The sequence below is a fragment of the Leuciscus leuciscus genome (assembly GCF_965113295.1).
Source record: "Leuciscus leuciscus genome assembly, chromosome: 5".
Taxonomy (NCBI): Eukaryota; Metazoa; Chordata; class Actinopteri; order Cypriniformes; family Leuciscidae; genus Leuciscus; species Leuciscus leuciscus.
In genome coordinates, this window is record NC_138729.1 from 16922779 (window position 1) to 16937895 (window position 15117).

Genomic DNA, 15117 nt, shown 5'->3' on the forward strand with positions numbered 1-15117 from the left:
AAGAGAAGAATGAGAGGAAGATTAGAGGATGTGGGCAAAACAGGGTTAACATTAAACGGATAATTCACCCAAAATGTTTAATTCTGACATCATTTAATCACCCTCATGTCATTCTAAACCTTAGACTTTAATCTTTAAAAAACAAATCAAGATTTTATTTAATAAACCTCCTTCCATTGAAAGTCCAGGTAACCAAATCTTAGAAGTCAATTGTAAATTAATCCATATGAATCATGCGTTTTAATCCAAGCCTTGTGAAGGGATACAATCGCTTTATATGATGAACAGATTTATTTAGGCTTTTATTCACATATAAACACATACATATAGCGCACCACTTATGGTAAACAGAGAGACTCATGTGGGCATCACACGTTAGAACCTCATTGAATCTCACACATCATGCATCTTTGAGCTTCTGTTTACATGACCATGTGTGATGTTTCTCTATGTATGTGTGTCAATCATTGTTTAGATGTAAATAAAAGCTGTTCAACATATAAAGAGATCATATCTCTTTACAAGACTTGGATTTAACTGCTAGATTAATATGGATTAGTTTTAGGATGCCTTTATGACGTTTATGGATCCTCTAAGTTTTAGTTACCTGGACGTTCAGTGGAGGGGCAGAAATCTCTCAGATTTCATTAATTTCATCAGATTTTCATCAGATTTCATTGTTGTTGTTTTTTTTTTTGTTTTTTTTCATTTAATAGAAGTCAATGGGCACCAAAACTGTTTGGTTACAAACATTCTTTAAAATATCTTCTTTTCACATGTCAGTATCATCCTGTTTAACAGGCCTTTGTCAGAAAAAGCTGCAAAGTGGACCAGACTTAGTCAATAGTCTGGCAAAAAAGAATAAATGTCACTGCAAAGATGCTGGGACTGCTTTGAAATGTAATACCCATGACTACCAAAAGGAGGCATGTGGAGGCACATAAGTGGTGCATGTCTGAAAACAATTTCACCTAATCTCTCCAAACAAGCAAAGACCAAGAATCAGCAGTAATTGAAAAATACAGAGTAGAGAGACGGAATGCTTCATCCAGGGAAATGCTGTTATGCAGTACATTTTTATTTCCCTATCATACACCACCATTATAGATGCATCCATTCATTTGGTTTGGGGTCAGTAATATATATATATATATATATATATTTGTTTTCTTTTCTTTTTTTTATTAATACTTTTAATTAATACTTTTAATACTTTTATTCAGCAAGGCTGCATTAAAAGTGACAGTATATTTAAAGTGTTAAAAAAAGATTTCTATTTCAATTAAATACTGTTGTTTTGAACATTCTCTTCATCAAAGTATCCTGAAATCTTTTTTATCACAGTTTCCACAAACATATTAACCAGCACAACTGTTTTCAACATTGATAATAAGAAATGTTTCTTGAGCACCAAATCAGCATATTAAATGTATTTCGGAAAGATCATGTGATTGAAGACTGGAGTAATACGCTGATTTCACGCAGCCGTTATTTTGAAATCGAAAGCGAGGCTCCGGTGGGAAGAAAACCGGAAGTGTCGCCTTTAATCACAGGAGAGTCGTGAATGCGATGGCGTATTGTTGTGTTTAATGATGTTGTGTCAATTCTAAAAATGTACATACATTTCTTTCATACTTTAGACTATATACAGTGAAATTCATTTATAAATATATATTTTTTATATATATATAATTCAGAATGTAAAAAAAGAAGCAGGAATGAACTATATACATATCCTATATTGGATATTAACATCCAATAGTGTAAATCGCGGCAGCAGCTTCAGGTTGGTAATCCAAGGCATTGTTGTTTATCGTTACTTCCGGGGTTCTTCCCACCGGAGCCTCACTTTCGATTTCAAAATGGCGGCTGCGTGAAATCAGCGTATGGCTGCAAACAATTAAGCTTCGCCATCACAGAAATAAATTACATTTTAAAATATATTTTAAAAAGAAAGTATTTTAAATCAAAATAGTATTTCACAATATTACTTTTTTGAACAAATAAACGCAGCCTTAGTGAACAAGATAATAATTTTTTTTGTCTTCTTAATCACAATTTTTACAAGTCAGTTAATTTTAAATCTTTTTACTTTGGTTCAGAGGAATTTGATTGACTGATTGATTGATTGATTGATTGATTATGAAAACCCGGCAAATTATTAATTATTATTATTATATACTTGGATTGTTTGTTGCACTGACAGACCTCCATCTCTGTATTTAACCATTTATCTTGACTAAAAGGAAACAGGAAAAGTGTTGACTGGCAGCCCCTGTGCAGCACTGTGAAGGACAGCTGAGTAAAACACACAATCAGATTGTGAGAGTGTGTGCATGTGTTACCTGAATGAGGATTTTGCCCACTGAAACAAAAGGAGTGCTGAGCTCTGTGAGGAAGAGACAGCCAATGAAGAAATCACCCTGGTTCTTCCTGAAGAACTGATGTACACAAAGAGACCAAAAACCAGTCAGCACAAACATGAACACACACACCACCCATGTGAACAATAAGAGTGTAAATAATATGTAATGCATCAATCTGATAATGAAAATGTAATGCCTACACTACCATTCAAAATGTGGGGTCAAGTAAGATTTTTAAAAATGTTTTTGAAAGAAGTCTCTTTTGCTCACCAAGACTGCATTTATTTGATTAAAATAGAGTAAAAAACAAACAAACATTATATTGTGAAATATTATTTACAATTTTGATATACATATATTCTAAAATGTAATTCATTCCTGAGATGGCAAAGCATCCATTAGTGCAGTCTCCAGTGTCACATGATCCTTCAGAATCATTCTAATTTCACAACAGTATCAAGCAACACAGCTGTTTTCAACACTAATACTAAGAAATGTTTCTTCAAAATTAAATAGACATGATTTAGTGCTGAAGAAACATTTCTTAGTATTAGTGTTGAAAACAGTTGTGCTGCTTAATACTTTTGTGAAATATTTTATAGCAATGCTTTGATAAATAGAAAGTTCATGATTTCTAAAAAAAAAAAAAAAAAAATCTTACTGACCCAGACATTTGAATATAGTATCGCCTTTTCACACACACACAAAAAAATTCACATATTTTCTGAAAAAATCCAGATACCCAATCTACTTCCAGTGTCCCTCCAGTTACATTTGGGCATTTTTATTTTTATATTATTAACTAAACATTATATATTACATTTTTAAGAATTTAAATTTATATTCCTTATGATTAATCAAATGTATATTATAATTATTTAATGTATATTAAAATAAAATAACAAAACTTAAAATTACTAAAATAAGCTAATAAAAACGAACTATTATCAAATCATAAATCATTACACCGTAAATAAAGAAACGTAATCGAAATAAACCACTGTCAGAGAAAATATTTACAGCCCTAGTGACAAATCAGGCTCTACATCACAGCTCACACCTCCCTGTCAGTGTTCTGCTAGAAATCATAGGCTAAAGTAACTGTTCAAATCAAGCTACAATAAAGTTATAGGCAATACTAAATTAAAAGACAAACAAAGTGAAACTGACCCTCATGAGCAAAAACAAAGACAACACTAGACACAATGGAGAGAATGGCATTTACACAGATGCAGATAATGTCTAGAAATGACTCCTAGTTTTGGAAATGGTCCACATCATATGTATGTGTTATGATATACAATGCTGGATATGGTGGATCAAAGGTGTGTAATGTGTGTATAAATGTAACAAGATAAGAATGACCAGTTAGAACAGCCACCTGAACCCTTCCCGCTAACCTGAAGCGCAATCTTAAACTACACGGTTTGGGGGAAGTCTATGGCTTCTATAATATTTATCTCTATTTTATTTATCTATACATCCTTTTTGTCAATGCCAAATGCCTTACTTAACATTACTGTATAGTAATGTATTAAATAATATATATTTCAGTGAAGTGAATTGTTATATATCTTGAATAAAAGTCAGATGTTTTGTTGTGGTGGTCTGGGTCTTGTCCTTATTTGTGTTATTACCATGCATGTCAAAATCTGTTTGTCCACGTTGGTGACTCGTGGGACATTTTGTGGAACAGGAGCACAAAGCAACGTGTTTGTGAGGTGGTATCTGAGTAGCAGCTGTGTGTGAATAATGGAAGCGTGGGTAAAGTGATCTCATATCACCACTGACAGCCCAGAGACACCAAACAAAAGACCAGGTTTCCACCAGTGTGTGTGTGTCTGTCCCACTGCATGTACTCTGGCAGTGTAACAGCTGCTATTAAGGTAATTGTTTCTCATAGAATCAGGTACTTAACGGACACAAAAGCACCTCATTCCCCTTTTTACAATCCCTCCCCATTTGGTCCTGGCTATAGGTGGAGTTGGTTATTTGAGTGCGCCCATTACTCTCTCCCGTCATATTATTGGTTGTCATATCACTCATCCGAGTCTCTATCCCTGTATTTCTGTGCTCTCTCTCACCAGAGTCACAGGCAGTAGAATGGAGAGTAGTGCAATGTGATGGAGGACCAGCAGGAACTCTTTCTTCACAAATGAGTTGACGGTTCGTAGAGAGTGGCTTTTATAATCCTTGTGGCCTTTGACCCGGAAGCGATAGTAATGGCTGAGGTACATGGCGAAGATGTCATATGACATGTAGGGAACGCCATACCAAATGACAAAATAGGTGGTCAGCCAGTGTCTGGAATAGAAAATGAACAGAATAGGTGAACAAATCATGTGTGGAGTGATTTCAAACAAACATACAAATATGCTTAGTCTCATCTTCTAAAAAACACCTTTTTTTTAAGTATTCTAAAAGTTTTTATTTCAAAAGTGTGGGTTCAGTAAAAACTTCACATTTAAATGAATACTTTACATTAAATTGATCAAAAAAGACAGTAAAGACATTACTCTTAATACAAAAGATTTCCTATTTCAAATAAATGCTATTCTTTTGAACTTTTTATTCATCAAAGAATCCTGAAAAAATGTATCACGGTTTTCACAAAAATATTAAGCAGCACGACTGTTTTCAACATTGGTAATAATAAGAAATGTTTCTTAAGCCAGCATATTAAAATTATTTCTGAAGGATGTGTGACACAGAAGTCTCGAGCTGCAACAACTAATCAATAAAAACCATTATTATCGATAATGAAAATAATCAACAACTAATTTGATTATCGATTAGTCGCATCTGCGCCCTGTGCCCGGGAAACCATCAGCCAGTAACGTTTATTTACAGTAGTGAATAACCAATTTCTATGGACCAAACACATATGGAAACTAGAGGAGGACACAGAGTGAGCTGCTCCGGGAAATGTACATGATCCAAGTTGTCATCATTTTTTTATATCCAAGTAAGCTTATGTGTGTATGTTTGTATTGGATAAACTATAGCAAAGTCACTGTGATCCACAGTCTTTGCACATGTGATTAGTGGTGAATTCTTTAATTACCACAGAGCTTACAGCTACACTAACCTGTGACATTTCTATACTGTTCATACACACCACAGATGAGATATGCATCAATTATATGGTAAATATAAGATTCACAATGCTTTTTCTCAAGAACTTTTATTATTTAACAATTAACAAGCTAAAAGAAAACAAAATAGTTAAGGTACACAAAACTTGAACCTTACGCAAATTATTATCATAGATATGCGAATTAACATCCACACATATCAACAAACAGCATGCATAAAGGCTTCAGAAGATTTGGTATATAGCACATGATTTGTTTATGATACTTTTATGGTGATTTCATTCATCTTTTTGAAGTTTGGCAGAATAAATCCCCATCCACTTCCTTCATATGGAAAACATTCTGTATAGTACCATCGTTTGTATAATCGTATGCATCCCATGTATCTTACTGTTCAAAAGTTTGGGGTCAGTAAGATTTTTTTTAAAGAAATTAATACTTTTATTCAGCAAGGATGCATTAAATAAATGCTGTTGATTTGAACTATCTATTTGCCAAAGAAACCTGAAAATTTTTATCGTTTCAATAAAAATATTAAGCGGCACAGCCGTTTTCAGCATTAATAATAATCAGAAATGTTTCTTGACCACCAAATCAGCATAATAGAATGATTTCTGAAGGATCATGTTACACTGAAACTGGAGTTATTTAGCTTTGCCATCACTGGAATTTTAAAGTATATTAAAATAGAAAAGTTATTGTAATAGATATTGTAATTTCACAGTATTGTTGTTTTACTGTTATTTTTATCAGCCATAGTGAGCATAACAGTCTTATTTCAAAACATACAGACCCCACACTTCTGAACGATAAATCTAAGTTTTTATTGTTGTTGTTGGTTTTTTTTTAATGTTTTTTTTTTTTATATGACGTTCTTTCTTGGGTGGAAAACAAAAAGAGATATCTAGCAGAATGTTCAAGCTGTTCCTTTCTATATAATCAAAGTGAAAGGTAACCACAGCCTCCTCTGGTCCCCATCCACTAAGATGGAAAACAGCAGCTTACACATCCTGTGAAATATCTGAAATATTTCTACAACACGAGTAAATGATGACAGAATTTCCATTTTTGAGTGAACTATTCCTTTAACACTCACAGTATCACTGGATGCTCCTTGTCACTGAGGATCATGGCTGTGCATGTGCTCGAGCCAAGTATTAAGCCTTTGGGGGATTAGCAGGGTGGTTGGGAGTTTTCTCTAGGCTTGCCTGGCAAGTGCCTTCCGTGGATTACACTGTTATGCCACAAACACACGCACACATTTCACCCAGCACACATGAACAGGTGGCAGAGGCTGAAATTGCAGGTGTCAGTCTAGTGCCGGGGAAGGGCAGAGGGAGGAAGGGCACATAGGAAGGTAACAGCTGTTGCCCTGGGACTCTATGTACCTAATCTCCTCCTCCCTGTGTCCTTGGGGTGGGGGCGGAGCCAAAGGGGTCAGCAGATGTGGCATGGAAATAGAGGTAAGCACTGTTGCCCTGAGGCTGTTGTGACTGGCGTCACTGAGGTGAACAAAGGCATGGGCAGGTAGGGTCTAATGGGCCGCCTTCTTAAAGCAACATCACACCAATTTTGAACATCAAACTGTTGATGTAGTGTAGTGATGCTTTAGAGAAAGAGGATTTGAGAAATTGTCCTGTTTTGACATTTATTTGTGTATTATCATAACAGAATATGAAAAGTTTGAAATACACCATTGAAAAGTTTGAGGTTGGTAAGATGTTTTTAATGTTTTTGAAAGAAGTGTCTTATCCTCACCAAAGCTACATTTATTTGAGCAAAAATACAGTAAAAACAGTAATATTGTGAAATATTATTACAATTTATGATAACTCTTTTCCATTTTAATTTATTTCCTTTGATGGTAAAACTGATTTTTCAGCAGCCATTACTTTAGTCTTCAGTCACATGATCCTTCAGAAATCATTCTAATATGCTTATTTGGTGCTCAAGATACATTTCTTTTTATTATCAATGTTGAAAACAGTTGTGCTGCTTAATATGTTTGTGAAAACGGATACCTTTTATTCAGGATTCTTTGACAATAGAAAGTTCAAAAGAACAGTATTTGAAACAGATTTTTTTTTGTAAAAGAAAATATGGTAACACTTTAGAATACTGTTTCTTACTTACTTACAGCATAACTAATAAGAAATTACTGAAGAACTAATACGTAGTTCTTCATTAACACTTAAGTCACTACTGTTAACTACTAAGGAAGATGTGTTAACTAATCAGTGTGTAATATAATTGTATGATTGTGCTAAGTATTAGTTCTGTCATACTTCCTGAATAACTACTATTAATTATCTACTAATTAAGGTTAAAGAAAAATAACTATGAAGTAACTACTAATGAACAGTCATACACAGTATTCACTACAATAATCCGTTCATTTTGGAATGGTGGATGAAGTACACAAATGAAGTACTTGAGTAAAGTACAGATACCCCAATAAATTATTACTCCAGTAAAATTATAATTAGGCCTATTCAAAATTTCAGGTTCAAAATTACCTTAGTAAAAGTACAAAGTAAAAAGTACTTAAAAAGTAAATTGCACTAATTCTTCATTCTAATAACATTCTTCAGCACTAATAAGAAAGATAAGTGCAGACCTATATTTATTGATCTGCAAATAAGCAAACTTTTTATTTCATTAGCAAAACTTATCATAATGTACATTACACCTTATTATTATACTTGGTTCTTATACATTTTAAACTTCTTTTGCATCATTCAAGTTCTGGCAATATCACGGTAGCCTACATTTTACAGAGATTTGGTGATGCAAGAGCGCAGGCTTTTGCATCCTCTTTTGGAGAGTTCTCAGCGCCGCCGATTTGGTGCATTTCTTTGGCGAAATACAGGTTTGTGTACGTTTTATTTAATCTATAAAATAATTACTCTGCTGTAAATCATTTTATTTTATGCAAGGCAACATACAAGGACACGATGTCAGTCACCTAACTAACGAGTGTCGCATTGGTCTTTTTTGCGTGATGGAAACGCCTGATCCCTTGCATAAAACAAATTATTTTATTTCTAAAGATACTAAATCTAATGTTAAAATATGTTCTCATAGCTGTGCACTGTTTGTTTATGGGCAGGTTATGGAGTCAGTCACAGCATCTTTCGGCAATGAGTGAAACGCAGGGCGGCGGTCTGAAGTTAAGCAGTTTCCCCGCCGAAGCGCAAGAGATCCAGGCACCACTACCGTGGAAAAGGGATAACAGAGACCAGTTGATTAAACTTGAATTGCTTTTAATTTAAATGTTTAACTTTTGATTCGAAAATGTTTGTTAAACAAGTTTAAATGTAGGCAGTCGGCTATTGTACATGTTAAAACGAAATAAAATATATGCTGTATTAAGAAATGTTCTGAAATAAAGGAAGATATCATGTAAACTAGTCATTGTCGTGTAGGCTAAGGTTTAGATGATTTCGTTAATAGTGTTTTTTTACAGCAAGTTTGATTTGAGTCAGAAGTATGTGGGAATTATTAATTACTAATGGGTTCCCTATTTTTTCATTTTGGAATACTGTTTCAGGTTCTAAGTAATTCCTGAAGAATTATTTGATAATTCTTTATTAATTACTAATAAGTTCCCTATATTTTCACTTTAGAATACTGTTTCAGGTTATAAGTAATTCCTGCAGAATTATCAAATAATTCTTTATTAATTACTAATAAGTTACCTATATTTTCAGTCATTGCCTCAAATACATGAATTTACTCAATGGCATTCTATGCTGAGGAAAATGGACACACACAGTATTGTATATAAAATATAAAAACTAATCTGAGGTTAGTTATGGCAAGGCACTTGAGTGGGGTTCCTTTTTGAAGTTGATTTCTTACAGAACACACTCACAAAACCACACAGGCAAAAACCTCTGTAACATTTACCGGTATATGTATTTGTTACAATTGTTTTTTCCTAATACTACTACTATTAAAAACATTAGTAAATTAGAAAGGGCCACAACTCAATGTAGTTTTTAGAACCTTAATTTGTAGACAATTAATAGTAGTTCTTCAGGAGGTATGACATAATTCGTTAGTTATTGATTAACTAACCGTTACTTAACACAATCATAAAATTCTATTGCATACTGATTAGTTAAAACATCTTCCTAAGTAGTTAACAGTAGTGAAGAAATAGTTAATGAAGAATTACCTATTAGTTCTTCAGTAATTCCTTATTAGTTATGCAGTAAGAAACAGTATTCTAAAAGTGTTACCGAAAATATTAATATTACATTATGAACGTCTTTACTGTCACTTTTGCATCAATTTAATGTATCCTTGCTGAATAAAAGTATTTATTTAAAAAAAATCTTACTGACCCTAATCATTTAAACGTTAGAGTAGAATTTATTTGTAATTGGTTACTGAAATGAGTAATACGCTTTGACAGGTGCCTTATTTCCATTATAGGCACTGTATCTAGATGTGTTCACAGCAGCACAAATGTACACTGTATTAACCAATCAGTATCTAGTGCTGCTTTATCATTACCTTAACACAAAGATGCAGGACAATATAATCCTTTGCAACAGAAAAGCTTATTATTGGTGCACTGTGAAAGGTGTGGAACAGGATTGGTCCACTTACCGGTCCATAATCACATTGCCTTTGCACGAGGACACCACAATGATTCCAGCTGCAGTGGCCATAACAGCGTGAATGGATGACACCAGCCTACAAGAGGACAAATAAATTCATGCAGGTTACCTCATATTTAGATATTTCCACCCTAGAGGCTATAAACAACATTAAAAAAAAAAAATACTTACGTTTTTATGCAATAATAAAAAATAAAACACTATTATTTATATGGATCATTTGAAGCATATACCAGTGATAATTTAAATTTAAAAGTTTGTTATTTGACTGTAACTAAAGGGCCCATCAAGGAGAGCAAGTGGATGTCAAGATTTTCAGTGAATAACTGACCAGTATGGATCACTTTTATGATGCTTGTTTTTGTTTGTTTTTTGGTCATTTTTGAGCTTGAAAGCCCCAGTACTTTAATTATATTGAAGTGTGGCCAGAATACTCTGACTCGAGTCTTTATTTCAAAAATCTACATGAATGATATGGCATCAACTGCTCATTAGGACATGTTCAGTCGTGACTTGGTGTCCATGCCTGAATTAAATGATAAGCTTCCGTGTTAATGGGGTTAAATGTTAGAGTTAGCCAGGCCCGAAAGTCATCCACCACCATCAAACCCTAAATGGAGATAAAGTCATACTGTTTGTGTGTGTGGGAAAGATAAAGTGTTTCTGCTGTACCTCGCCAACCTGATACCGTTGGGTAAAACAGTACATATAAAAAAATCATATATTCATTATTATGGAAAAACAGTTTTAAGACCCACCTTAAAGGGTTTTATTCTAGACTCATAGTGTATTGTTGTAGAAAAAAAATGGCAAGAGTAATGGCAGTTTGGGTAAAAATAATCTTTTTAACTACTGATGCTTATATCCATCCCCTTTCAAGCTTAATTTATTAATAATAGTCAGAGGTCATGTGATATATATTTCTATGATGACTGACAGTGTCAGTATCTTCTCTGAAGATGCTCAATCACATTCTGGAATGAATAAACTGGTTAAAGTTGAGGGAACAGATAGTACAGTCCTATTGTCACAACTCGTGGAAGTCCAAAGCACCATAGTTAGGATAAAGATACTAAATAGTCTTTAATAGTAAATCCACAAAGAACAAACTCCGAAAAAGGGAGGCAGGCAAAGTAGTACAACACTGACGATACCGGACAAATGAGGATTCAAACACAGGAACTTAGGTCACATCCACACGAAGCCAGAGCTTTCCCTATCCGATATTTTTTTTCCCCATTAAAAAAATAAATTCCGTAAACACGGCGTCATCTCAAGAAATATCTGCGTACACACGAAACCACTGAAACCGACTCAAAACGATGTAGTATACATGCCAGACCAGTATGTGGCGCTGTAATTCTGCCACAGACATACACTAAAAACGGAGAAGAAGACTTAAAGCATGCGCATAAACCTTGCGCGCTGTATACTATGGCTGTATACAACAATAATATTAGGCAGTAGCTTCTTTTTTTCTTTTTTCTTTTTTTCTTTTTTAATCAAGAACTTTGTTGAACAATATGAAAAACCATAAATGTAGTTGCTGTGACTTAACGGTGTCTGACTAGTTGACACTTGGTGTGATGACATCATCGTTTCACAAAATTTACGGATTGGCCGTACACACGAAAACGCAAGGGCGGCGTTTTCATATTTATCCACCTTGGGATACGGTTTAAAAAAATAGCAGTTTCAGTCTCCTAAAACGCCGGATCCGTGTGGACGAAACGCCAAAACGATAAAAAATTTATACGTATACAGCGAATCGCGTCTCCGTGTGGATGGGCCCTTAAATACACAGGTTAATGAGGTGAACACAGCTGAATAGGATATACAATCAAATCAGAAACCATGGCAACACATCAGACATGCAGACAGGAAATGAACACAAAGACAGAAAACCAAACTAAACTGAATATAATTGCGACACCTATACTGCATCATATTTCTCAGTACCTTAATTGTTTTGTAATTAATTGTTAGTTAATGCACTTATTGTAGTGTTTTACATTTTTCTCTCTCATTTTAAATAAAATTATAGCTTTTTTTTGTTCCATTTAAGTAAAAGTTTGTGAGGATGAAGAGACATTAAATTTGCAGATTACAAATGGAAATGAAAAAAATACACATTCAAATTATATTGTCTGACAACAAGTATTAACGCAATAAAATAAAATAAAACCTTAATGTTGAAAAAAACTAATGGCTAATTATTTGTCAACTATTTGTCAACAGGTTTTTTGCGGCATATTGCAGTCTTTATAAAGCACAATATATCAGTCACATTAGGGCTGTGAAAAAGAATGAAATGAAGTGTAAGTTCATTGTAGAGCTCAGTCTAAGCCTCTGACTGCCTGCTGAGCTGCACGGCTGAGCATTGTACATGAGATGACGCTTGCTCGTCATGACAACGACGGTCACGTGACCTGGGCCTGACAGCTTACGCCTGAGTTGGCCACTGGATAAGCGCTTCCCTCCACAAACACACACGCACAGAGCTCTGCTCCCCACATCACTGTATCCTTGGAGCCTTGCTGCCTGAATACTGTCACAAGACCCATTTTACACAATCCACTCTTTGTATCCCCCTCTCTCTCAGTTTTTCTCTTACAACAAGCTCGGAAAGAAAGAAAAAAGGGAGGAGAAGAAAACGCTTCTTTGGTGTAGATTTGGGGGTGGCTTGCATGACATACTTTCTTATCTCCAAATATCAAACATAGATAAAAAGTAGTAAACAACAGTGCTCAATCCTGTTTTAATTACAATTACAAACTGTTTTAATTGAAGTTTTAGAAATGTTGTGTTTTTGTAATTATTTTTATTTAATTTTCTTTAGTTTTTTTAGCAGTCACTATCAGAGGTAGGAAGGAGGAGATCTAAAATACCTAAATAGATCTCCTATAAAGCGATCCGTATACATTATCATTCACTTCAAATGGATTTTTTTTTATCCCAACTGTGATTTGAAATCGCCTCAGTTACGACTGTAACCTTCATTCCCTGACGAGACGCTAGGTTGGCTAACGCTGTGGGAACGCTCAGCGTGATTGCGTCGTGAAGCACATATGAAATCAGTCCAATGGTGTGACGGGACATCAGAGGCGGGTGACATCATGAACCAGGAAACTATAAAGCATGCCCAAACAGTGCAACGCCAGCTTCTAATAGGCTGAAGTAAGTCACTGACAGGCACACAGGAGGTATGGCAGGGCGACACAGCGTCTCATTCCTTCTTCAGGGAACCAAGGTTACAGTCGTAACTAGGGGTGTGCGATATATTTCACCTGCGAATCGTAATTGTTGTTTTAAACATGTGCGATTTGACATTATCGTGTATAGCAGGGAACGACAACTGGCGGCCCGCGGGCCAAAACTGGCCCGCCAGCAATATTTTCTGGCCCGCCGGATTATTTTGGAAGTCCTAAATGCTGCACAAAACTCTTCCACTACTTGAGAAAAGCCGTAGTCGGCCATACTGTGTGAAACACCCATAGGGAATCATGCGGCGCGGGATTACATTGCATATTGCATTACAAGTATAACTGTGCGTTCACACTGGACGCGAATAGCGCGTCAAATTCGCGCCTGCCGCGTCTAGTTATACGCTTGACCACTTTGTGTCCATTCGCGCGTCAAAAGACGGTAGCGGTCAGAACTCTGGTGTAGGCTACTTTGGACGGAGCGGGCGGTCTGACTGACAATAGCCCACTCCCGACATCTTTTGACAGCGTATCCGCACTTAATTCTGACCACCTGTACACCTAGCTCTGAGGAGCTGTTTGGTACTGAAACCATTGTCAGTCAACAACATTCTTTTTTTGCAAGGATGTTTGAAATAGTTCGGCAGAAAATAGCCTACTTCATTTGTCAGTAGGGCAATATGATTTTCGTTTATGTTGCTTAGAAATTTGAGTGATAGGCTTTGTCCTATTTCATTTATGTTAGGCTATTTATATTTCATAATTTTTTTCTGTGGCATTTTTTTTCTCTGCTGACAGTACAATGTTAAAATAGCCTAATATTTATATTGACACGAACACAATTTTTGTATAGCATTTATTATAGGCTACTTAATCTCATTCTTGCCGTTAGAGACATTTGAATGTGAGATTATGGAAACGAGATCTAAATTTTGCGGAACCGTCAGGTCGGGAAATAAAGCGGGTGAACACCGAGTGTATTTTAAGCGGTTGCTGAATAGAACCTTGTGGGAGCGGGACAGAAAAAAAACTGTCCCGAGCAGAACTCCTTAAACCTTAGGTGTGTATGTGTGTGTCCCGAATAAATAATAATACAAAAAAAAGGAATAAAGTTCAAAAGTCGGACTGTAAGCGAATGAGTATGATTGCTATTCACACCTTTATTAAAATGGCTGTAATCTGTTACCACAATAGTACTTGATCGGTTTAAAATGATTTCCTTGATATATGCCTAAGGTGTTAAATTAAAAATAAAAATAAAAATTTGTCTAATCCAGTAATACATTTTTTCTATTTTTGATCTGAGCACAATCAGAAAATCAGAAAACCCATTGTTATTAGTTTTTTCATTTTAGTTCAGGAAATAAATAATGGAAAAACAAGTCGTTTTTCATCTTTTTATTTTTGGTTTTAATTTGAAAAAACGATTGAACGAATGATCCACGGACGGTGACGGACCCATCATATTCCACAATTATAGGCCTATATAAGAGTATTTCATTTGTATCCATAGGCCTACTCTGTGTAGCTGGCCCGCCGTCTACTGGCTAAAAAAAATATTGGCCCGCGGCCAAAGTTACTTGCCGACCCCTGGTGTATAGCCTATCCCTCACACACACCCAGAGAGTGCATGCATACTCTGCGTGATGTAGTCTTGTAGATTAGACTAGTGTGGGTGCGCATTTAGAGTGCACACTTTTACAGCGTGATTTAGTCTTCATTTATATAATTTAGTAATAAATATCACAAGAGTGCATTTTTTCTCCAAATATCAGAATGATAACAAATGTGATATTGATTTTATACAAGTTTAATAAACGAAAAG

General features: G+C 35.1%; 1 protein-coding gene across 1 annotated transcript in view; it reads right to left on the reverse strand.

Moving 5' to 3' along the window:
- Nucleotides 1–15117, reverse strand: part of tlcd3a (TLC domain containing 3A) — a 40030-nt gene that overhangs the window by 4991 nt on the left and 19922 nt on the right. The window contains exons 2-4 of the mRNA XM_082171508.1: nucleotides 10079–10165; nucleotides 4451–4670; nucleotides 2346–2441 (exon numbers count right to left, since the gene is read on the reverse strand). Of these exons, the coding sequence (XP_082027634.1) occupies nucleotides 2346–2441; nucleotides 4451–4670; nucleotides 10079–10165 (403 nt within the window). The remainder of the gene's footprint in view (nucleotides 1–2345; nucleotides 2442–4450; nucleotides 4671–10078; nucleotides 10166–15117) is intronic.